Source organism: Somniosus microcephalus, chromosome 8 (assembly GCF_052327205.1).
Source record: "Somniosus microcephalus isolate GS21.2 chromosome 8, FLI_Smic_1.0, whole genome shotgun sequence".
NCBI classification, from domain to species: domain Eukaryota; kingdom Metazoa; phylum Chordata; class Chondrichthyes; order Squaliformes; family Somniosidae; genus Somniosus; species Somniosus microcephalus.
The window spans coordinates 140650083-140676097 of NC_140994.1; the positions used below are offsets into that span (position 1 = coordinate 140650083).

The 26015-nt window shown below is 44.9% G+C and overlaps 1 protein-coding gene across 10 annotated transcripts in view; it reads right to left on the reverse strand.

Annotated features, from left to right (window-relative positions):
- Nucleotides 1-745: 745 nt before the first annotated feature.
- Nucleotides 746-26015, reverse strand: part of LOC147113823 (C-terminal-binding protein 1-like) — a 106877-nt gene continuing 81607 nt past the window's right edge. For all 10 annotated transcript variants that reach the window (XM_085995174.1, XM_085995172.1, XM_085995168.1 and 7 more), the window contains 8 exons: nucleotides 25533-25687; nucleotides 20890-21034; nucleotides 18684-18890; nucleotides 16271-16485; nucleotides 14018-14148; nucleotides 12324-12451; nucleotides 7684-7801; nucleotides 746-2412 (listed from right to left, as the gene is read on the reverse strand). In XM_085995174.1, coding sequence (XP_085851300.1) covers nucleotides 2229-2412; nucleotides 7684-7801; nucleotides 12324-12451; nucleotides 14018-14148; nucleotides 16271-16485; nucleotides 18684-18890; nucleotides 20890-21034; nucleotides 25533-25687 — 1283 coding nt within the window. In that variant the 3' untranslated portion in view covers nucleotides 746-2228. The remainder of the gene's footprint in view (nucleotides 2413-7683; nucleotides 7802-12323; nucleotides 12452-14017; nucleotides 14149-16270; nucleotides 16486-18683; nucleotides 18891-20889; nucleotides 21035-25532; nucleotides 25688-26015) is intronic.

Genomic DNA, 26015 nt, shown 5'->3' on the forward strand with positions numbered 1-26015 from the left:
CATTTCAGCCAGAAGCCTGTACTCCTGTAGACAGCATTTACACTGCATGAAGAGGGCTGGTATTTCTGGGGCAAAATCCCCAAACCCCCTCCCCCACTTGGTGGGCATTTCACTTATGGATCTCGAGAGTTGAGGAGTTAGATCACACATCTGATTGTTTGTACTCCCAACTTTAGGGCTACGGCACTAAGATCACTTCACCTCGGCGCTGCAGTATAAACACATCCCTACCCAAAGAAGTGGTTCCGAGGAGTGGGGAAGAAGTGAAAGAAAGAGAAAGAAAAAGTTAAAAAGGAATCGGAGTGGGTTGGGTTTGAGATTAAAAAGACACAGCCTTTATGACCCTAATAACCTTTTCACATACCCAAAATTCTTGTGTTAGAATCATACAACACAGAACAAGACCATTCGACCCATTGTGCCTGTGCTGGCTCTTTGAAAGAGTTATTCAATTAGTCCCATTCCCCTGCTTTTTCCCCCCCATAGTCCTGCAAATTGTTCCTTTTTAAGTATATATCCAATTCCCGTTTGAAAGTTACTACTAAATCTGGTTCCACCACCCATTCAGGCAATGCATTCCAGGACGCATGTGCTAGGACACACAACTGAGTTTGAAAGTTAAAAAAAAAAAATTTTATATACACATGTTGACTCATGATTAGCACCTTACTCTTTCCCAGATCATAATGAAAATTACTACCAGCTTCACACTTGAAACAGTAACTGCCTGGAAGGTTGTCAAGAGTTTTTTCTTTTTGTTGTTGGGTTTTATTAAAATATTTCATACCAATGATTACAGCCACAATGATTGTTTCTAACAAAAAAAAATGATCAAGGAGCAAGAGGGTGTGAGATAGAGAGATTAAAAACATATTCAGCAATCTGACGCTGGGACTCACAGTATCAATGGCCGTAACAGCACAACAAAATGATTCAGGTTGAATTCCTAATCTGGTTTCTACTTCACATTACAACTGACATTATAAATTCTCATTCTAAAACGGAAGAAAAAAAAAATAACCTTGCGTTTTTTTCTTTAATGTTAAAAGGTATTTTGTGAAAATTCATGGTGTAACGATAATACAGTCGCGTCAAGTCCCTTCAGGCTCACTTGATGCAAAGTTCTATTGCTACGTTAGAGAGTGCCAACAGATTTAATGCTTACAGAAGCAGACTCTAAAAACGAGTTTTAAACAAGCTCATCTGTCTTTTTTTAATAAATTGAGATAAAGCAGAAAGGCCAACCCTTCAATTCCAGAGGAGTCACTTAATCCACACACACTACTGTAGTGCTCCATGCAACAAGCCAAATAAAAGCTGCTTATTAAATGAAACCTATTTCTAGTCCAGTGATTGCATCTTTTTCTTTGGGATGGGTGTGGGAAGAGGAAAAAGAGGGAAAAGGAATGGCAAGGTGTGAACAAGTTGGCAGAAGGAAAGACAGAATTGACAATTGGGGGGGGGGGGGAAAAAGAGAAAGAGGTGAAAACGAGCCAGAATCAACTGCCCATGATCCTCTTTTTAATTGGAGAAAGGGGTAGGTAGGTGTCAACCCTATTCTACTGAGTCACTCTCTGGTTGGACTATGAACATATCAGATGCACTACACACGTGTTTTTTTTTTTTAAACTGGGCGGGTGGGGGAGAGATTGGAGGAGAAAGCAGAGTATAGTTTCTGTCCTCGGATGCGATGTATTTTCCACCAGATACTGTAACTGGGAGAACAGCAGCTACCCGAGTGGGGCTCCCTGAACCTCTACAGCTGCTGTAACAAACAAAGACTCTGAAGGGACTTGGCGCAAGTCACCAAGTAAACTAAGACAATAAAATCATGAAGTTATTTTTTTTCGCCTGAGAATCTTGTGCACTGACAAAGCATCTCCATATGCAAAAGTAGGAAGTATTGTATATTTTCACTTTTTCTTTTTAAAAAGTATATTCACAGCTAAACAAATCTGTGGCTTCTACAAAACTGTACACAGACAGAGTACATTCATGGCTGACTTGAGGTACTACAAGGTTTTTTTTCCTTTTCATACAAGGTCACAGAATTACAGACGTCAATTGGAAATGCAGTAAGACTCCACGCTTTGCTTCTGTTTAACTGCATTAACTACACTTTGTAGTCCCAGTTTTTTTTTTTGCTGTGAACTTTAGGGCTGCTTCCTGACGGAAGGTTAAAGGTCAAAAGGTGAGGAATGCCATTTCTTGTCTTCTCTCGAGAGCTGCTATTGGTCAGCTGGGATATCTCTGTCGGGTTCCGATTTGGCTGTCTGGCCTGGGGATGGCGTGTGTGAAGGGTGGGCTACTGGAGGCATCCCGTGCTGCATGGGGATGGCACCTGCTACGATTCCTTCGACTGCTGCTGCTGGGATGCCTGCTGCTGTTACCCCGACCACTCCACTTGGGAACCTGCAATGAATGAAACAACCATTAAGCAAAAGAACCACTCAAGCACAAGGGAGCTGAGCTCAGCAACAAAAACTGCGTTATTCAAGGGCGAAGTGCCATAAGCCCCACTCTGGATGGCTCGCTGGATAACTGCAATGTGGGACTAAGCAATATGCACCAGCAAGGTCACTGGCTCAAGGGGACACGATCTGAAAATTAGTATCTAGCCAGTTAAAAGCAAATTCAAGGAGAATTTCTCCACACAAAGGGCTGAGAGAATGTGGAACAGACAGTCCCAAAGCTGCAGTAGATGCAGAATCAATTGGCTTTTGATGGGGTATTAAATATTTGCCTGGGAAGAAGCAAGAGATATGGAGAAAGGTGGGATGAGAACAGAATGCATTGTTTCCTGTGTTGCATGGATGACGCCCAGACAATGCTGTGAACTCGTGCTAAAGGACCAGCGTTAGTGTGAAGCTTTAACCCAACTCCCATCAAATATGCCCACCAAGATGAGGCACCCTAGGCACAAGTTACAAGGGCAACTGAATTGGGAAATGTCTGAGTAATGGGAAATTTTAATTTCCCAGCTATTCAATGGTCCAGCTGGAAGATTTGTAGATATGAACAATTATTTCCTTACACAGCAGGTTAGTGAGCAAGCTAAGGGTAATTGGGTACTAGACCCAATTTTTAGTCACCCTGATACAGGATTAGACCTCCATGTAGGGAAACACCTGGACAAGTGACCATAAGATTAGATTTAACTTGATCAGCCAAACCAAGGCTGCTGAAAATTTATCTAGAATGCTATGTCCAGTTTTAGTCCCTTCACAGTGGGGCATACAAAATCCTGGAAAAAGGTTCATAAAAGAGGACTATTAGATGATGAGGAGGAGGTAGTAGAGAAATTGGATGGGATAATAAAACTAGATAAAGGAGGTACTTAAAAGGTTGGCAGCACTCAAAGGAGAAAAGTCACCTGGTCCAGATGGGCTGCATCCTTGGTTGCTGGGGGAAGCAAGGGTAGAAATTGCAGAGGCTCTGGCCACCATCTTTTAATCCTCCTTAGATATGGAAGTGGTGCCAGAGGATTGCAAATATTACACCCCTATTCAAAAAAGGTGAGGAGGATAAACACAGCATTGACAGGCTAGTCAGACTGACGGCAGTGATGGGGAAACTTTTAAACTGGGACAAAATTAATTGGCACTTGGAAAAATTAGTTAATAAAATGAAAACCAGCATGGATTGTTAAAGGCAAATCGTGCTTGACTAACTTGAGTTCTTTGATGAAATAACAGAGGGTTGATGAGGGTAGTGTGGTTGATGTGCATATGGACTTTCAAAAGGCGCTTGATAAAGTACCACATAATAAACTCGTTAGCAAAATTGAAGCCCATGGGATTAAAGGGGTAGTGGTTGCATGGATCTGAAATTGGTTAAGGGTCAGAAAGCAGAAAGTAGTGGTGAACGGTTGTTTTTCAGACTGGAAAGAATTATAAAGTGGTGTTCCCCAGGGGTTGGTATGAGGACCACTGCTCTTTTTCATTTAGAGAAAACTTTTTTATCCGGCACCGACGGGACCGGCGTGGTGCTGGTTTAGCAAAAAGTCCGGATTACAGAGAGGTATAGTAAAAGGTAGGAGAGCCCGGTACACAGCAACAGATCCAGGCGTCCCTGTTGCTTAGCAACAGGTGCAGGAACCCTGGTTACACAGCTACAGATCCAGGAACAGCCACTAATATGAAGTAAAACTTACTTGAACCTACTCCTGAATTTTGCCGGTTAACAGAGATTTCCAGTTATTTAGGTGCCGGTAAATCGAGAGTTTCCCCAGGGCCTGATAATCTACATCCTAGGGTACTTAAGGAAGTGGCCCTAGAAATAGTAGATGCATTGCTGGTCATCTTCCAGAATTCGATAGACTCTGGAACAGTACCCATGGATTGGAGGGTAGCTAGTGTTACCCCACTAGTCAAAAAAGGTGGTAGAGAGAAAACGGAGAATTATAGACCGGTAAGCCTGACATCGGTAGTGGGGAAAATGCTAGAGTCCCTTATAAAGGATGTAATAGCAGAGCACTTGGAAAACAATGACAGGATCGAACAAAGTCAACAAGAATTCACAAAAGGTAAATCGTGCTTGACCAATCTACTGGAATTTTTTGAGGATGTAACTGGTAAAATAGATAAGGGAGAACCAGTGGATGTGGTGTATTTGGATTTTCAGAAGGCTTTCGATAAGGTCCTGCATAAGAGATTAGCATGTTAAGTTAAGGCACATGGGATTGGGGGCAAGGTATTAACTTGGATAGAGAACTGGTTGGCAGACAGAAAGCAAGAGTTGGAATAAACTGGTCTTTCTCCGAGTGGCAGGCAGTGACTAGTGGGGTACCGCAGGGATCGGTCCTAGGACCCCAGCTATTCACAATATATATTAATGATCTAGATGAGGGAACTAGATGTAATATCTCCAAGTTTGCAGATGACACAAAGCTGGGTGGGTGTGTGTGCTGCGAGGAGGATGCCGAGAAACTCCAGTATGATTTGGACAGGTTGGGTGATTGGGCAGAAGCATGGCAGATGCGAGGTTATCCACTTTGGTGGCAAAAACAGGAAGGCAGATTATTATCTGAATAGCAATAGATTGGGAGAAGGGGAAGTGCAACGAGACCTGGGTGTCCTTGTGCACCAGTCGCTGAAAGTAAGCATGCAAGTGCAGCAGGCGGTTAAGGCGGCAAATGGTATGTTGGTCTTCGTAGCGAGAGGGTTTGAGTACAGGAACAAGGATGTCCTGCTGCAGTTGGACAGGGCCTTGGTGATACCACATCTTGAGTATGGTGTGCAGTTTTGGTCACCTTATCCAAGGAAGGATATTCTTGCCATGGAGGGAGTGCAGCGAAGATTCACCAGGCTGATACCTGGGATGGCAGGACTGACGTACGAGGAGAGATTGGGTCGATTGGGCTTATACTCACTGGAGTTTAGAAGAATGAGAGGGGATCTCATTGAAACTTATAAAATTCTAACAGGACTAGACAGACTAGATGCAGCAAGGATGTTCCCGATGGCCGGGGAGTCCAGAACCAGGGGTCACAGTCTAAGGATAAGGGGTAAACTATTTAGGACAGAGATGAGAGGGAATTTTTTCACCCAGAGAGTGGTGAACCTGTGGAATTCTCTGCCACAGAGGTCGGTGGAGGCCAGTTCATTAAATATATTCAAGAAGGAGTTGGATATATTTCTTAAGGCTAAAGGGATCAAGGGATATGGGGAGAAGGCAGGGACAGGGTACTGAACTTGGATGATCAGCCATGATCGCATTGAATGGCGGAGCAGGCTCGAGGGGCCGAATGGCCTACTCCTGCTCCTATCTTCTATGTTTCTATGTTTATATTATTGACTGGACTTAATATCAAAGCTCAAGATTACATGAAACTCAAATGTAGTAAACAGTGAGGAGGATAGTAACAAACTTCAGTGGGAAAGAGACAGACTGGTGAAATGGGCAGACACACAGATGAAATTTAACGCAGAGAAGTGTGAAGTGATTCATTTTGGTAGGAAGAATGAAGAAAGGCAATATAAACTAAATGGTACAATTTTAAAATGGAGTATTGTGTTCAATTCTGGGCACCACACTTTAGGAAGGATGTGAAGGCCTTGGAGAGGGTGCAGAGGAGATTTACCAGAATGATACCAGGGGTGAGGGAATTCATTTATGTGGAGAGACTAGAGAAGCTGGGATTGTTCTCCTTAGAGCAGAGAAGGTTAAGGGGGAGATTTGATAGAGGTGTTCAAAACCATGAAGGGTTTTGATAGAGTAAATAAGGAGAAAATTGTTTCCAACGGCAGAAGGGTCGGTAACCAGAGGACACAGATTTAAGGTTAATTGGCAAAAGAACCAGAGGCGACATTAGGATCAACTCTGGAACAAGTTGCTGAAGTTAATGAGCGCGGAATTGCTGCAAGCATTCAAAAGGGGGCTGGATGAGTTTGTGAAAATGGGCAAGATATATACACGTAGAACCATCCAGCCAGAACTTGCTTGGCTACCTATGTGGGGGTTAGAGAGGAATTTCCCCAGAACATTTTCTTAAATTGTCCCAAGATTTTTCTCTTTTTTGCCTCTCCCAGGAGATTGCGTGGCTACACAAGGGATGAGGATGATGGTGTGCAGAAATTAGACCATGTCGGGATGGCACAGGCTCGAGCAATCAGCTGATCTTCAAAGGTCCTTTTTCATACATTTGTATGTTGGGACCAAGACGGATTCGTTGGACATGGACAGCTAATACTGCAATATTTAGCAAGTCCCCTAGTTAAACCCTCTAACCCAGTGCTGCAATATTTTCAGGTCCCCCCGTTAAACCCTCTAACCCAGTGCTCTAGAATTTAACCGTTCTTCCAGTCAACCCTCTAACCCAGTGCTGTAATATTTAACAGGTCTTGAGTTAAATACTGCAGCGCTGGTTTAGAGCGTTTAACAGGTTTCCCAGTTAAAATCACCTAACCCTCTTCATACAAAAAGGGCAATGGAAGTCTGGAAGTCTCTCCCCTAAAAAGCTTCGATGCTGGGTCAATTAAAATTTTTAAGACCGAGATCAACAGCTTTTTGTGAGGTAACGATATCAAGGGACACGGACCAAGGTGGGTAAATGGAGCCGAGGTACAGATTAACCATGATATATAATTCAATGGCAAAACAGACCCGAGGGGTTGAATGGCCTAAACCTGTTCTTATGTAACCCAGTGCTGTGGTGTAGAATAGAAATTAATGCAGAAATAAATTTTTAATGTTTTTGTCAGTAAAACAAGATTGTAAGGAAACCCTGAACACAGAGGTTTGTAGGTTATGGGTTTTATATCTCAGTTTTCACAATAATGAGCATGATCACCCTCTGGGACATACACAGTCCTATGCTCATGATACGCAAGATGGAGAACTGTAATTATGTTACATGATCTGCAATTGCATAAAATGCTAAACACAAATGGAGGATCCACTATGACTCTCTCCCTAAACCTCTCCTTGACCAAGCTTCTGTCACCCTTTCGTAATACCCTTTTCTTTGGCTTGGCATCCATTTTTGTCTATGTCCCTGGGAAAGGCCTCTGCAAAGTTTTTCTACGTTAAAAGCATTATATAACGGCACGTTGTGATTGCTGTTGACTCAAATGAAGACAGATAGACCACATCTATAGGGCAGTTCTGCAGGCTCTACCCAGAGCAGTGAGCACTTGCAGCCAGTTGTCTCATTAGGAACAGACAACCAGGTCACTTTCCTACCTGTAAGCAGCTCCGTTCAGCTCAGGATGTACAGCCACAGGGTCGATGCCAGTCCACTGAGCAGCTGCTGCCAGATACTCTTTATTCACACAGTTTTTCAAGGTATCTGGAATGCGGCCTGTGGAGAAGCACAGAAAATAAATACAACAGCAGTCAAGTCAGTATCGAGGCAAATGCGGGGCTCTGAGGTGCTGTCAATAGGACACAGGTTCACCCCCAGCCTCCCCGTCCCCCCCATGAGGGGGACAGCCATCCAAGGCTACTCCTGTACACCACACTGAAACACATGAATATAGCATGGTAACATAGTAATCCAGAGGCCTGGGCTAATGATCCGGCAATGCAAGTTCAAATCCCACTACGGCAACTGGGGAATTTAAATTTAGTTAATTAAATAAATCTGGAATAGAAAGCTAGTACCAGCAATGCTGACCATGAAACTATCGGATTGTCGTAAAAACCCATCTTGTTCACTAATGTCCTTTAGAGAAGGAAATCTACCATCCTTACCTGGTCTGGCCTATATGTGACTCCAGACCCACAGCAATGTGGGTGACTCTTAACTGCCCTCTGAAATGGCCTAGCAAACTCATTTGTAACAAACAGCTATGAAAACCACCTGGCATCGACTTCAGGCACACCCAGCCCAGTCAACCCTGCAAAGTCCTCCTCACTAACATCTGGGGACATGTGTCAAAATTGGGAGAGCTGTCGCACAGACTAATCAAGCAACAGCCTGATGTAGTCATACTCACAATCATACCTTTCAGCCAATGTCCCAGACTTCTCCATCACCATCCCATGGTATGTCCTGTCCCACCAGAGGTGGCTGCACCGTGGTATACAGTCGGGAGGGAGTGGCCCTGGGAGTCCTCAACATTCACTCCGGACGGCACGGTGGCATAGTGGTTAGCACTGTTGCCTCACAGCGCCAGGGACCCGGGTTCAAATCTGGCCTCAGGCGACTGTCTGTGTGGAGTTTGCACATTCTCCCTGTGTTTGCGTGGGTTTCCTCCGGGTGCTCCGGTTTCCTCCCACAGTCCAAAGATGTGCAGGTTAGGTTGATTTGGCTATGATAAATTGACCCTTAGTGTTAGGGGATTAAATACATGGGGTTACAGGGATAGGGTGGGATATGTGTTGGTGCAGGCTCGATGGGCCGAAATGGCCTCTATCTGCACTGGTGATTCTGTGATCTGTGACCCCAAGAAGTCTCATGGCTTCAGATCAAGCATGGGCAAGGAAACCTCAGCTGATGAATCAGTACTACTCCATGTTGATCACCACTTGGAAGAAGCACTGAGGGTAGCAAGGGCACAGAATGTACTCTGGGTGGGGGACTTCAATGTCCATCACCAAGAGTGGCTCGGCAGCGCCATTGCTGACCGAGCTGGCCGACTCCTGAAGGACATAGCTGCCAGACTGGGCCTGCGGCAGGTGGTGAGAACACCAACACAAGGGGAAAACCCTACTTGACCTCGTCCTCACCAATTTAACTGTGGCAGACGCATCTGTCCATGACAGCATTGTCCTGGTGGAAATGAAGTCCCGTCTTCACACTGAGGACACCCTCCATCATGCACTGAGGGTAGCAAGGGCACAGAATGTACTCTGGGTGGGGGGAATTTTTTGAGGATGTAACTGGTAGACTAGATAAGGGAGAACCAGTGGATGTGGTATATTTGGACTTTCAGAAGGCTTTCAATAAGGTCCCGCATAAGAGATTAACGTGTAAAGTTAAGGCACATGGGATTGGGGGCAAGGTACTGACTTAGATAAAGAACTGGTTGGCAGACAGGAAGTAAAGAGTTGGAATAAAAGGTTCTTTTTCCGAGTGGCAGGCAGTGACTAATGGGGTACCGCAGCTATTCACAATATATATATATAAATGATCTAGACGAGGAAACTAGATGCAATATCTCCAAGTTTACAGACGACACAAAGCTGGGTGGGCGTGTGTGCTGTGAGGAGGATGCTGAGAAACTCCAGTATGATTTGGACAGGTTGGGTGATTGGGCAGAAGCATGGCAGATGCAGTATAATGTGGATAAATGCGAGGTTATCCACTTTGGTGGCAAAAACAGGAAGGCAGATTATTATCTGAACGGCAATAGATTGGGAGAAGGGGAAGTGCAAAGAGACCTGGGTGTCCTTGTGCACCAGTCGCTGAAGGTAAGCATGCAGGTGCAGCAGGCGGTTAAGAAGGCAAATGGTATGTTGGTCTTCGTAGCGAGAGGGTTCGAGTACAGGAGCAAGGATGTCTTGCTGCAGTTGTACAGGGCCTTGGTGAGACCGCACCTTGAGTATTGTGTGCAGTTTTGGTCGCCTTATCTGAGGAAGGATGTTCTTGCCATGGAGGGAGTGCAGCGAAGATTCACCAGACTGATACCTGGGATGGCAGGAATGGCGTATGAGGAGAGATTAGGCTTATACTCGCTGGAGTTTAGAAGAATGAGAGGGGATCTCATTGAAACTTATAAAATTCTAACAGGACTGGACAGACTAGATGCAGGAAGGATGTTCCCGATGGCCGGGGAGTCCAGAACCAGGGGTCACAGTCTAAGGATAAGGGGTAAGCCATTTAGTACAGAGGGGAGGAGGAATTTCTTCACCCAGAGAGTGGTGAACCTGTGGAATTCTCTACCACAGAAGGCAGTGGAGGCCAATTCATTAAATATATTCAAGAAGGAGTTGGATATATTTCTGAAGGCTAAAGGGATCAAGGGATATGGAGAGAAGGCAGGGACAGGGTACTGAATTTAGATGATCAACCATGATCGCATTGAATGGTGGAGCAGGCTTGAGGGGCCGAATGGCCTACTCCTGCGCCTATCTTCTATGTTTCTATGTTGTGTGGCACTCCCACAGTGCTAAATGGGATAGATTCAAAACAGATGTAGCAGCTCAAAACTGGGCATCCATGAGGCACTATGGTCCACCAGCAGCAGCAGAATTATATTCCACCACAATCTGTAACCTCATGGCCCGGCATATCCCCCACTCTACCATTACCATCAAGCCAGGGGACCAAGCCTGGTTCAATGAGGAGTGCAGAAGAGCATGTCAGGAGTAGCACCAGGTGTACTTAAAAATGAGGTGCCAACCTGGGGAAGCTGCAACACAAGCTGCCTTTCCACCCGCCACAAGTCAGGAGTGTGATGGGATACTCTCCACTTGCCTGGATGAGTGCAGCTCCAACAACACTCGAAGCTCGACACCATCCAGGACAAAGCAGCCCGCTTGATTTGAATCCCATCCACCACCTTAAACATTCACTCCCTCCACCACCGGCGTACCATGGCTGCAGTGTGTACCATCTACAAGATGCACTGTAGTAATTCGCCAAGGCTTCTTCAGCAACACCTCCCAAACCCACAACCTCTACCACCTGGAAGGACAAGGGCAGCAGGCGCATGGGAACACCATCACCTGCAAGTTCCCCTTCAAGTTACACACCATCCTGACTTTGAAATATATCGCCATTCCTTCATCGTCGCTGGATCAAAATCCTGGAACTCCCTCCCTAACAGCACTGTGGGAGTACCTTCACCACAGGGACTGCAGCGGTTCAAGGTGGTGGCTCACCACCACCGCCTCAAGGGCAATTAGGGATGGTCAATAAATGCTGGCATTGCCAGCGATATCCACATCCCATGAACGAATAATTATCTGTTCCCTCTCAGATAGGGGATGATGTACAGTTCTTGTCTAGGAGGGGGTTTGGGGGAGAAAGGGAGGAGAGGGAAGACTAGCTTGGAGTATCTCTTCTATTTAATTTAACATTCCCTACTACCTTTTATCACCCAATGTTTTCCATTCAATTATATTCACCCAGGTTTACACATTTAGACCTAATAAAAATGAAAGATTAGAAAAATACATAGCAGTATACAATAATTTATAGTATTGGTGTAATAACTAAACTGCAGTCTTGTATGTGCGATCTCCAAAAGCTGTGTGATGTTACAAGAATGTTATCAAATTGCACACACATCAGATCTTGTAAGACTTTGCAGTAAACTTCACACTTCTGCAGCTTTATGGGTTGAAATCACATCATGTGACATTGGTAACTTATGTACTTCGATAAAGTTCCCTGATCTGCAGTTTTAACGGTGTAACACCTTTATCAAAATATACCAGGCAGAGGAATTTCATGAAAAATTGTTAATTAATAAATGCAGTGGGTTTTCAACACAAGGCTCCAATAAGATGCAACAATGCTACTGCAGTTTCAAAGCTTTTCATGTCACTTGGAAATTATGAGGTGAGGAGATACATCATTGCCTTTCCGTACTGCAAGAGCAGACTTTAAGCTTGTGCTGTACTCCTTTTCTACCACAGGATGGCACAATACACTTTGCATGCTGACAGCAAAGCACACTACTGTCCTCTTGTGGCAGGGGTAAGTACTTTGTTGAATGGCTCAACAAGAGTGATTGTACCCAATGTAATCGATTGTGTAAGGTTTTGTAACATTGCTCACAAACATATTGAAAACAGACTTGTTAATTCATGCAGTACCCTAGCACTAACACATAGCAGCACTAGCTCTGGACCCCTCACTGCCTCACCCAACTTTTCTTTTCCCCCCGCCTGAAGGCACTAATGTCCTTGCACAAGATGCAGCGATACAGTACCTGTGATAGCTCTGCGGATCTCTCGAGCCGCCTCCTCTCGCACTTCAATCGAAGCCTGCTCGCTGTACCATGCTGTGTGCGGGGTGCAGATAAGGTTCGGTGCATCCTTCAGGGGTCCCTGACTAAAACTGGAACACATCAAGAATAAATTATAAAACGAAATAGAATTCTGGAAAAGAGTCTAGTGCAGCTCTTTCACAGTAAACATGAACTTTAAAAAGTGTTACTATTTTTATTTATATATAATAGCAAAGCTCACAAAAAATATATATACAGGAAACTTTGGTTTATCCGGAGGTTGTATGTCCGGAAACCGCGATCTAACGGCAGAAATCAACAGCCGTTTTGTTAGGTTTTTTCTCTTTTTTTTTTCTTCTCCTAGCACATTTTTTTTTTTTTTTTTTTAAAAGTCAGTCAGTCTCTGGAAAGCCTCTCTGAAGCTGTTGCTAAGCTACAGAGACGCTTCCAAGGTACGGGCCGACTGTTTACAAGCTGTTGCTAAGCAACAGTGTTTGTTGTCAGATACGGAGATGAAAACCTCCGTATCCTTCAACATTAGCGCTGGTCTGTCCGGAAGTTTTCATAGATCGGCATCATGCCGGTCCCGTCGGTGCCGGATATCGCAAAGTTTCCTGTATATAAATAAATAATGAATTCCCACAAAACGCTGAATGGCAATTACAAATAGAGACTTGATTTTTTAACGGGAAACGCATCTCATTTTAAGCAGGCATTTCTGCAGAATGCTTCTATACCTCACTCGAGCACACAAGACTGCGTGTTAACACTCAAACATACCATCACACACTCAGACTGCCCGTGTTTACACTGCTACACACCATTTTCAGACTGCTCCTGTTTACACAGTCATACACCATCGTAATCATGGACTGTTCAGGTCTACACTGCAACACACCATCGTTTTTGCAGGCCACTTGTGTTTACACTATTACACACCATTATTCTTTATGTGGACTGGTACAGCATCTGCACAGTGCATACTGTGGACAAGTTCATACTCTCCTTTAAACCTTTTTCCTTCAGAGAATCTCCTTGGCTGGGTTATAGTTTCTTTTTGAGGGACGAGTCTGGTACTTTGCAGGCACACATCTGATCTGTGCACATTTCCCCTCCCCATCTCTCCTGAAGGTGCAGACTCCCTGCTGGGGTATTACTTCACGAGTGCCAAACACACCCCGGTATATAACTCCAGTGCCTATTACTCATGTGCGAGCTTGGGCGGTGAGTACCATCAGGCTATTTGACCCTTATGGCATTACAAGAACCTGAACCTGTCCACACCCAAATTTGCATGTGCAATTCCAGCAGAGATTATTGGATGGTGACCATGAGTGGTAACTCAGCCAGTTTTCCACCTTCTCCTTATCCCTGGGGTACCAAGGCCAATTGTAGTGCTGCTCCAGATGAGGTTAATTAACTCCGTACAGATGGGGGACAGAATCCTGGGATCTTCCCAGTCTGTCTGGCTCAGCTACTCTGAGGCACTAGGGCAGGAGAGAGGAACACATTCTGGGAGAAAAATAACGTTGTTCCTCTCCTTCCTCCGCCCCCCTGCCACCCAGCACTGACAGACAATTAATACAATTCAAGGAAACCAAACATGCATACTAACCTGACCTGACCAACCCGCCTCCCCTCCCTTTTTGAAAGTCACCCCACCTACATTACCTCACCTGAAAGGTTCTGATTCGTGAACGTCTAAAGCTGCCCCTCGTATTCGTCCGTCCTTCAGCGCCTGGGCCAACGCTTTCTCATCCACCAGTCCCCCTCGTGCTGTGTTCACCAGGAATGCCCCCTGACGCATCTGTGGTTCGGATTCATGATATTAATAACAGCAACAACAAAGAATTACACCTGAAGGAGCACGCTGATAAATCAGATGTAAAATAGTTCCATTAATTAATTTAACACAAAATGAAGTAACTGACTGCATGGTCAATCAGCCAACTGGTAAACACATCATCATACTGGAATATACAATAAAGGCAGGATTTTCCAGTAATGTACAGATTACTGCTCTATGAATGTCCTTATGCATTTAAAAACATAAGAAATTAGAGCAGGAGTAGGCCATACAGCCTCTCGATCCTGCTCCGCCATTCAATAAGATCATGGCTGATCATCGACCTCAACTCCATATCCCTCGATTCCCCTAGAGTCCAAAAATCTATCTATCTCAGCCTTGAATATACTCAAAGTCTCCGCATTCACAGCCCTCTGGAGCAGAGAATTCCAAAGATTCACAACCCTCAGTGAAGAAATTCCTTCTCATCTCAGTCTTAAATGGCCTACACCCCTTCTCCTCAGACTATGCCCCCTAGTTCTAGATACTCCAGCCAGGGGAAACAACCTCTCAGTATCTACCCTGTCAATCCCCTTCAGAATCTTGTATGCTTTAATGAGATCACCTCTCATTCTTCAAAACTCCAGAAAGTACAGGCCCATTCTACACAATCTATCATAGGACAGCCCTCTCATCCCAGGAATCAATCTAGTGAACCTACGTTGCACCACCTCCAAGACAAGTGTATCCTTCCTTAGATAAGGAGACCAACACTGTGCACAGTACTCCAGGTGTGGTCTCACCAAGGCCCTGTACAATTGTAGCAAGACTTCCTTACTCTTATACTCCAACCCCCTTGCAATAAAGGCCAACATGCTATTTGCCTTCCTTATTGCTTGCTGTACCTGCATGCTAGCTTTCTGTGTTTCTTGCACGAGGACACCCAAATCTCTCTGAACACCAACATTGGAAAGTTTCTCACCATTTAAAAAATATTCTGTTTTTCTACATTAACGACATTTTAATGACATTAAGCAGTTATCATCTGAACTGACAGCTAGTGTCAGCAGGAGTGACCCAAGCAGAATTAATACCACTCATAAAATTGACAGTGCTTATAAAGAATTAACTGGAAATAAGAGGGAGTGATTTACACAACATAATCAAATCTCTATTCAATTAGCCGATTTTGCAATCTATCCAATTAGCGATTTGGCAATTCCTTGCGTATTTAATTAGCTGATTTCGACAATCCATTACATTACAAAAAATAGTCATTGTGACCCACTGTGTTAACAAATAATTATGGCGGATGTGGCATTCGTGGTCAAAGATGCATTATGGACATGAAGACGGAGTGCTGCAAGCTCTTCACAAATTGCCGTCTTGCTCCACATGAGGTTAGTTAACTCAGTACAGATAGGGGATGAAACCTGGTATCTTTACAGTCTGTACGGCTCAGCTAGTAATGGAGGCACTGGGGAGCATCAGACTACAGTGCTGCGAGTATAAGTCTCAGCTCAGTATGGGTATAGTGGTTATGTTACTAGACTAGTAATCCAGAAACAGAGTTCAAATTCCACTATGGCAGTTAAAGTATTTGAATTCAGTTTTTTTTTTTTTTTTTTTTTAATTTGAAAATAAAAATCAGTAAGTGATCACAAAGCTGTTGGATTGTCGTAAAACTCCAATTGGTTCACTAATGTCCATTAGGGAAGGAAACCTGCCGTCCTTACCTGGTCTGGCTCTAGTCACACAGCAACATGGTTGACTCTTAACTGCCCTCTGAAGTGGCCTAGTGAGGCAATCAGTTGTATCAAACCACTACAAAAAATAATAAAACCGTTCAGTGGTGCAAGGCGGCCCTTAGGAATGGGCAATAAATGCCGGCCTTGACAGCGATGTCCACAACCTGAGAATTAATTTAAAAATCTTCCCTGAAGCATCAGCTAACATTTATTTACAGAAGAAATGTGGGGATTTTGTGTGTTTAAAAAAAAACACAAGTTTGGAGGATGTACCAACAGCACGCTTGCATTTAAACAGTGCAAGCATCTCCAAGGGTTTCACACAATGAATTAAGTGGGCTTTTTTTGCGTGACGTACTAATGTAGTAACCCACGAGACCCTGCCCCCTCGCTACCTGTTTGATGGTGAAGTCATTGATGAGGTGGTGATTGTGCTCGTTCAGGCTGCAGTGCAGGGTCACACAGTCACTGTGAACCAGCAGGTCCTGTAAGGTGCTTATTCTCTGGAGACCAAGCGACTTCTCCACTCCGTCTGGCAGGTACGGATCATAGAAAATCACATTAAATCCAAACGTTTTTGCCCGCAAAGCCACTGCCTGACCAACACGACCTGCAAGAGAAAGGGGTCACGTGAGACATCTTTTCTCCCATACAACAACTTGTATTTATATAGCACCTTTAACATAGTAAAACGTCCCATGGTGCTTCACAAGAGTATTAGGACAAAACATTTGACACCGAGCCACATAAGGAGAAATTAGGGCAGGTGACCAAAAGTTTGGTCAAAGAGGTAGGTTTTAAGGGGCGTCTTAAACGAGGCGGAGGTGTTTAGGGAGGGAATTCCAGAGATTAGGGCCGAGGCAACAGAAGGCATGGTCACCAAAGGTTGAGTGATTATAATCAGGCATGCTCAAGAGGGCAGAATTAGAAGAGCGCAGATATCTCCGGGGGTGGGGGGGGGGGGACAGCTGTGGGGCTGGAGGAGATTAGAGACATAGGGTATAGTAGAAACAAATACTGCACCCCCTTGATGGCCAAGTGGGGAAAATGCACAGTGCAGGCAGAGCCAGTGTCAATTCCAGGTCCGTGTAAAGTTTGCCGAGCTCAGCTGGGGCAGAAGTTGGGGTAGGTTTGGTCACTGTTCCTGCTCACTATCCAGTGACCACAACCAGAGACTGAGTATGCAGCCACGGGCAGGACAGGTCAGAACACCCTGCTGGTGAGGTAGTCTGCCTCCTTCTGTCTAACTGCTGTTTTCTTCTACTAGGCTCCCAGGCTGCTGGAACCTTCTCTGCTTTGACAGTTTATCATGCTTCTGTTTCTACCTGACTATCCCCCACCCCTTTAAACTATTCACATATTTTGCATCTCGTATGTGTGTCTGATTTCTCACATTATGCCTCCTATTCTCTCATGCTAGTATCACATATGCCATTAAATCATCCACATTCCACTTAAGCGCTTTACAGGCTCAATCTATTCACTGCCCAGTGCCTTGGCTCATGAAGAATGGCTTTCCAGGCAAAATACTAGGGGGGGGGGGGCTCCTATGGATTACGTACATCGGCATGAACTGCTGGAGGAGGGTTTGAAACCAGTAACTGATAGCACAAGTCCAAGCCTGAGCAAACAGACTGTAAACAGGTTTATTTAGAAAATAACTGGGCAGAACTGGGTGGTGAAATGTGCGAGAGCACAGTTCTTAAAATTTTTGGGAGTGGGACAGAAGTTTCCCTTCACTAGAAGCTTTGTGTGTAGTCTCAACTCAAATCCTAGTGAAAACGAGCCGAGTACATAAAGCTTCTCACAATTCTGCACCAATCTCACTCACAAAGCCATGTGCATGTCCTGTGTGGGAAATGGAAAATATTATCCATAAAAATGCACTGCAAACATCCAACCTCAAACTGGGGAATTGTGACTGATGTAGAAAAAAGCCTTGCATTTATAGTGCCTTTCACTATCTCAGGACATCCCAAAGCGCTTTGCAGCCAATGAAGTACTTTTTAAATTGTACTCACTGTTATAACAGGAAACGCGACAGCCAATTTGCACACAGCACGCTCCCTCAAATAGAAATGTGATATATGACCAGATAATTTGCTTTTGCGATGTTGATTGAGGGATAAATATTGGCCAGGACACAGGGGAGAATTTCCCTGCTCTTCGAAGAGGCACAGGAACTTCTATGTCCACCTGAAAGAGCAGACAGGACCGCATACAAAAGTGCAGCACTCACTCAGTACTGTACTGGAGCATCAGCCTAAATTTTACGCTCAAATCTCTGGACTGGGACTTGAACCCACAACCTTCTGATTCAGAACCGAGAGTGCCACTGAGCCATGGCTAACACCGTTGGTAGAAATGCTGCTGCAATACAGGTCACGTGGTTCAAGGTTAGCCTTCTGGCGTGTGCTCAGTTAACAGAGCTCGACACTGTGCTACAATTAGCCTCAACACCACTTGACAGAGAGGGGGAGGGGGAAAGAAGCAAAACAATACCAGCCAGAGTTCTTATTCCAGGTAGCCATCAAGTTTCTGTGCTAGAAAGGGTGCATGTGTAGACATCAGGTGGACACGGAATCAAGCTCAACTTCTGACTGGCTGACACTCACTGTCCAGGCTCTCACAAGATAATAGCAACTTGAAGTACAGGGAGGCTGCCCGTGACCGCTGAGCTGGACAGGAGTTAGCACCAATGCCCACCGATCCAAGATAACCTTCAGAAAAGGAGGAAAGACAGGGGTGGGGAGAGGGAGGAATACTTGTGCAACTCTCACAGGATTACACAGCGTCTGCCCAACATACCCAGGCCAATGATGCCCAGAGTCTCTCCACGGATTCGAGCTGCTCCTGCTGCTACCTCTCGGATCTGTTCAACACTCGACACCCTTGTCCCCTCTCGCAAGGCCTGGTGGAGCCACGTTGACCGTCTGTAAAGGTTTAATATGTGACACAGTGTCGAGTCTGCCGTCTCCTCCACCGACGATGAGGGAATGTTACACACTGCAATCCCTGTAACAGGGAAGAAAGGAATCTGTGAATTAAACATCATCACTAAATGCCTATAACCCTGTCAGTTATCAGATTACCATATTCCCTATCAATGTTATTAATCAGGTCAAGTCCACCAGCATTATTATTTAGGCTGGAAAAAATTCTCAGTTGGTGTTGTCAAGTCTTTTTAATTCAAGCTAAGGGATGTCAGTGCTGGGGGATGGAGAAGTTCTCATTTTGGCAACTACTATTTGCATCAACCACATCCAAGTAAATAGAGCAGGGTAGATGCAGAACTGAGCTCCATCTACACAATACCATCAAGCACTCCTAAATAATGTGCTGCACGAGTTACACACAATATAATGCTCCCTCTACGCTGCCCTAAACAGGTCAGGTGTAGAATCGGTTAGGGGTGGGGTGTTCAATCTACAGCCTCCGGTACAGGAGCTTGGCCATCCAGCCTGCAAAGACAAAGCTTGGATGTAGGCTCCTCCCTCCCTCCCCTCAGTGTTGTTGCCAGTCCCGACCTCTTGCTGCTACTACAAATACACAGAAGTTACAACATTGGAAATGAGCCACTCAGGCCAACCTGCAGCAAATAGTTCTAATCACTTTTATCCAACCTGTTCCCAGATCTCTTCAACCCCTTTTCCTTCATCCTCCTATCTAGTCTAACCTTGAATAGCTTCTGCATCAGCCCTCGACACTGGAAGTGAATTCCATAGCAACAACACTCTGTGGAAGAAGCTTCTCCTATACTCAGTTCTAAATCTCTTGCATGTAATGTTGCATGTATGGCCGCTCTTTCTTGACCCCTCAACTAAAACAATCTGCTTCTATCTACTCTGCCTCATCCTTTCATAATTTGAAACATGTCTATTACATCACCCCTTAATCTGTGCTGTTCTAATGAAAATAGGCCCAATATCTATCTTTGTTTATATTTCCTCATACATACAGGCAGCATCCTAGTGAATCTGTGTTATACCCTATTGAACACTGTTGGACAGTGGGCAGGAATGACACCTTGAACTGGGTGGGGAGAGGGGAGGGGAGGGTAAGAGCAAAGTGTTAAAAGCATCAAAAGAACAAGAAAAGGATAAAGAAACTCTAGGCCATTTCAAATAGGTTTCTGTTGCTGGTATTTTACAATTTTGTTTTCTGCATAGCCGTTAGGCTCCACGATTAAACAAACCGAGTGTCCAGAGTGTCAGGTGCTTGAACACTGTGCCTTAATCACTGCTCATTGAATTTGATGACTGGCTGTGTGTGATATTACTGCTCACGAAGGGGCAGTGTGCTGCTGGAATACAGACTTTCAGTTTTCACCAGCATGGACATTTTCATACAATACGCTAAGTGGTGGGATTACAAACAGCAGGCAGCGTTAGTAGTGACAAGCTCAGCTGCACAGTGCTGATATTTCCAGGCATTCTGTCCAAAGCCTTACACTAGCCAAGAGTGCTTGCAGTTAACTTGCTCCAAGGTACTAAAAAGAACTGTGTAAATGGTACCTGGGCAAACTCAAAATTCAAGTCTTCCCTTCCCCATTGGGAATCCCCTCTCCCAACAGTAGGACGAGATCTGGAACTCACCAATCAGGCAAAAACGGAGGGTGAAAAGCTGCCTCTCACCATTCGGAGGTATGACACGGAGCTCCAGCGTGCTGCCCCAATGTGAAGGGAAAGTCGGTGCTTATGGGGAAAACAACGTATGCAGCAGCAGGGGGATAGCTCGCCAGCCATAATTAATCAATGTTAGTCACAAAAATCAATAAACAGATAATACAAATAATTATTTGGTACACTCCGCAACCCTCAGATACATTAAACAGGTCAAGCATCTGCTGTACAGGCTGCACTGCACATTAACAAGGTGCCCGTTAGCCACCACATGACTGTAGAGTGGTCACTACGGCAGCCCAGCAGTCTGGGGAATCACCATTTTGCTTAGGAGTCGACTCTATTCTCCTCCACCTTGCAGCTCTGAGCGGACTGCAGCTCCATTCTCTTACCCAAATCTGCAGCTGATTTGATGTCGACGTTGTCGTAGCCACTGCCGATCCGGACGATAATTCGAAGTGCTTTGAATTTCTCGAGGTCCTCGCGTGTTAATGTAATGGTGTGGTACATCAGGGCGCCCACTGCTTCATTCAGTACCTGCGTTGAGAGAGAGAGAGGAAGATCAGCTTGGAATCACTTTTTCTTCACATACATCCAAGTGAGCACAGCACAGGTATAGGTACAGAGTGCTCAGCTCCCTCTATAGTCTACTCTTGTTAATTCAGTCACTTTTACTGGAAAAAAACTCTGAATTATCCAGTAGTACCAATTAAATAATTTTAGTATAACAGGAAAGGAGGCTTTTTTTATTGCACAATTTGAATTAAAAGCTCATTCAAATTAAGCAACTTCAGATTAAAGAGTAAACCACATAGAATCCAATCAAGGCCTGTCAGGTTCAGCACAACAGGAGACCGACAGTGTACAGCTTTTTCTACACTATCCCATCAAGCATTCACAACTTACTTACTGTATGGGTTAAATGTAAAGTTCTCCAAGCGCTTCCAACAAAACACACCCAGGTCAGGTACAGCACAGGTTACATGCAGAAGAAGTGATTGAACTGTGTATGGGAAATAGTGGAACCAGAGTTGGACTGTTTCCTGTGTCTAGAAAAGCACCAGCTCTTGCTGGATGCAGTTCTATAGGCACAAGTCACCCTCCAGCAATTTGCCCAAATGCATACACTGCAGCTAAACAGGAGTGGAATATTCTTAATTCATCCCTTCCAACATCTATCACCAGTACAGACCTGTGACAATCTCTATCCACCACCAATTCACACTAGTGATGTACAGCTCAAAACACTGTCCAAGCAACTTACATTTGAAAAGGACGGAACCTAGAACTGTACGAACTGACCTGGTATAAAAACAATCCAAGCCATTACTGTACTGCACAGGCATCATGGTAGCTTAACCAACTGCATGAAAATTTCATACACCATTATACTTCACTGAAATCCCAATGACAATGCAGCATGCTCTGATCAATTTATTTTCTTATAAGCCATATGATGTCAAACACTGACCTCCCACAAAAATGAGAAAAGAAAAAATTACCACTGGCAGTTTCAACCAACATTCTGTACTACTTTCTGCCTCAGACCTCCAGCTGGCAACACAAATACAAGACAGTCACGTCCAATAATTCTTCCCTTGCACATTCATCCCAGTTAAATCTAATGGAGGAAACTGGTCCCATTCAGTGCGGCTATACTAAAAGGTTAGGTTTAAAATGCCAACTTTACAAGGTGCTCAAGGCTGACGTTAACACATTTCTTAACAACAGATTAGTGCCATCAAATAAGAGCGAGCCTGACTGTTAACACTTTATGCCGATTGCGGAAGATGTGTTGATTTATTTTTATAAACAGACTGTTTAAAATGCTGGTTACTGAAACAGTGGTAGCAGAGGAAAACCGAGACTGGATTTATACTGTAGTCAATACAGTCAGTTTGGCTCAGTTGGCAGCACACCCATCTCCAAGAATAGATAAACTTGCGTTTATACAGTATAAATGCAAAATACTGTAGATCAATGTTCCCTCTAATTTTTTTTGGTCCGCGCGGCCCCCAATGGTCTGCGCTGGCCATTCAAAATTCCACTCATGCGCAGATTTTCTACTTAAAAGCCGGCTCAGCGGGACCTGCAGAGCGCTGCGCAGCTTAAAGGGAACACTGCTGTAGATGCTGGAAATCTTAAATAAAAAACAGAAAATGCTGGAACACTCAGGTCAGGCAGAATCCCTGGAGAGAGAGAAAGAGTTAACATTTTAGGCTGTGATCCATCATCAAATCATGGGCCATCGGTCGGAAATGTTAACCCTATGTGACCTTGGTGTGCAAAATGGCTGCTGTGTTTGTCTGCTTGATGGACACTGCATTTTAAATGAATTACAGGAAACTTTGTGTTATCCGGAGGTTAACTGTCCGGAATGCTCGAGCCACCGGCAAAAATCAGGTGCCGTTTTAGTTAGGTTTTTTTTTCTCATAGGTTTTTTCCTCAACGGTCAAGCTCTGCAAGGTCTGCTGAAACTGTTGCTAAGCTAGAGACACTTGGACTGTTTAGAAGCTAAGCAACAGGGTTTGTTGACAGATATGGAGCTCAGAAGCTTCCGTATCTTTCAACATTAGCGCTGGAGTGTCCGGCAGTTTTGAGGGAACGGCAACAGCTCGGTCCCGTCGGTGCCGGATAACAAAGTTTCCTGTAATTGCAGGTTGAAGGAGTTGGAGCTGTTCCTCAGAGACATGGTAAAGCGCTACATGATTGCAACTTTCTTTTTTTTAAAACTCAAACTGGTGTGAATCCCATGCACTCTCCGTGCTCATCTTGTCCATGATGCGCACCTCCTGCTCCTTCAACCCTATCCCCACTAAACTACTGACTACCCAACTTCCCTTCCTGTCCCTCATGCTAGTCGATATTGTTAACTGTTCCCTCTACTCTGGTACTGTCCCCCTCCCTTTCAAAACTATCGTCATCACCCCCTCAAGACACACCCTTGACCCCTCTGTCCTTGCTAACTACTGCCCCATCTCCAACCTCCCTTTCCTCTCCAGAGCTTCTGGTCGCCTCTCAAATCCATGCCAATCTTTCCCGCGGCTCCACGTTTGAACCTCTCCAATCAGGTTTCCACCCCGCCACAGCACCAAAACAGCCCTCAGTCATAAATAACATCCTATGTGACAGTGACTGTGGTACACTATCCCTCCTCATCCTTCGCGACCTACCTGCAGCCTTTAACGCGGCTGACCACACCATCCTCCTCTAATGTCTCTCCTCCATTGACCAGTTGGGTGGGACTGCCAGCACCTAGTTCCACTCTGGTTTATCCAGTCGCAGCCAGAGAATCACCTGCAATGGCTTCTCTACTCACTCCCGCATTGTTACCTTTGGGGTCGCCCAAGGATCCATCTTTGGCCCCCTCCTATTTCTCATCTACCCGCTGGCCCTCGGCCTCATCATCCGAAAACAAGCCAGATTCCACACGTACGGCAACTACACCTAGCTCGATCTCACCACCAGCTCTCGCGACCCCCCACTGCCTCTGATGTCACACTGCTTATCTGACATCCAGTATTGGATGGAGTAGAAATTTCCGTCAATTAAAGATTGGGAAGATTGAAGTCATTGCCTTCGTTCCCCGCCACAAGCTCCCTTCCCAAGCCACCAACTCCATTGGAGGCTGAACCAGACTGCTTGCAATCTCGTCAACCTATTTGACTGAGCTGAGCTTCCAACCCCATATCCTCTCCATCACCAAGACGTAACAAGAGTGAGTGAGTGAGAGAATTCTCCGTATTCACAGCATTCTTTCAGCAGGATGCATTTCTCAGCAAGTAATTTGTGTGTCCAGACTCCCTGAAAGAGCAGCAGCAGAGATAGCATTCAAAATCAGTCTCCAAAATAATTACGGCATAACCCGGCCCGCAGGTCACAGTATTCCTGCATACAATTTTGTCTTTTTATCCGAGTGTTTTCGGAACATTCATAAAAGGTGCAGTGTATAGAATGGATTCTACGATAGGTACAGGGGAAAGTCTTACTTTGCGTTAAAGTTTTAATAGACAACTGGACTTGTATAAACTTTGAAAATATTGGCTGTCACCATCTGTGCCTCTGCCAATTCCTCAAAGCGACAGCGGAGTTTGCAGTTATGCCTTTAACGTACTGCAGCTCTCTCCTCCTCCCTACAAAATCCTTTTCTTGAAAAAACATGATCCTGCTAATGACCCACTTATCTTTCATCCCTCCCCTCCTGAAGGTACCAACTCTTTGCTGGGATCTGTTCTCATGAGCGCCACGCCCCCTTGCCCAAGGGGCCTTTACCAACAGGCAAGACTAGTCAGTGAGTATTGGAGGGTTTTGTAACCATAGGAGGCATCATAGCCAAACTGATCCTGTCCTCACCTACATCCACGCAACACGCTTAGCAGCAGGGGTCACTAATAGCAAATCAGAAGCACAAAAGTCCCTCTCCGTCCAAATTCTGGCTGGGACCAGCTGACACAACAGACCAGAGAATACAATTTCATTTTATTCTTTCACATCAGTCTATTGGGCCATGTAGCAGCCACAGGTTAGACGATGGGGACCCTACTCCCAAGCCTTCACCAAAGCAACTTTTGAGACCGCTGTTCGGAAACAAGTGACAGTACGCTGGGATGTGACTTATCGTGGGATTTTCCCTCTCCTGGGAGGAGGCATTTACAACTTCCCATAGCAATGGTACGGAGAATGAATATTCAGCAGCATTGTAATCGTGTTTATCCTATTACACTTAAAAACACCTTTTTAAAAAAAAAACTAATTCCAGATAAACACCCTCAAGAGGAATGCACATAAAAACATGTTGCAGCACCAAATGCAAATCCACAGAGCCTCCCTGCCCTCTGGACCGCATTAACATTACCTTAATACGATATCCAATTACCAGCGAACATCTCTACCTGTGCTGCTTAGTTACATAACATTTATTCTCTACACCCGCAACAATGAATTAGACATTTCATTCTTTAACGGCCAGGAGGGTTAGACTGCAGATGAACAGGAAGTGCAGGGCAAACTCCAGTGACTATCAGAATGTTCTTACCTTCTCGTGAATCTCCTGAGTAGACTGTGCATCACAGAATGCCACCGTTGCAACGTCTTTCAGGACTGGCATCTCCACAGTGCAATCCCGGCCATCCAACAGCGCCACTAAGGGGCGCGGGTGCATTGGGCCATTTAAAATGGGAGGACGAATGCCTGGAAACAAATGGAACATGGGTTAATGATTCCACCAACCCATAAGAATAGTCAGTCTCTATGTAGGTGATATATTGGTAAACCCAGCAGCATCCGTGCTCCCCTTCATGAACCATCCTCAATGCTTCTTTCACTTTTGAAAATAGGCTTTCATGTGTCAACTTGACTCAGTAATAGCATTCACACCTCCAAGTCAAAAGGCCATGTGTTCAAGCCCCACTCCAGGAACTTCGGCACACAAGCTAGGCTGACACTCCAGTGCAGTGCTGAGGAAGTGCTGCACTGTTGGAGGTGCCACCTTTCAGATGAGATATTAAATCAACTGCCC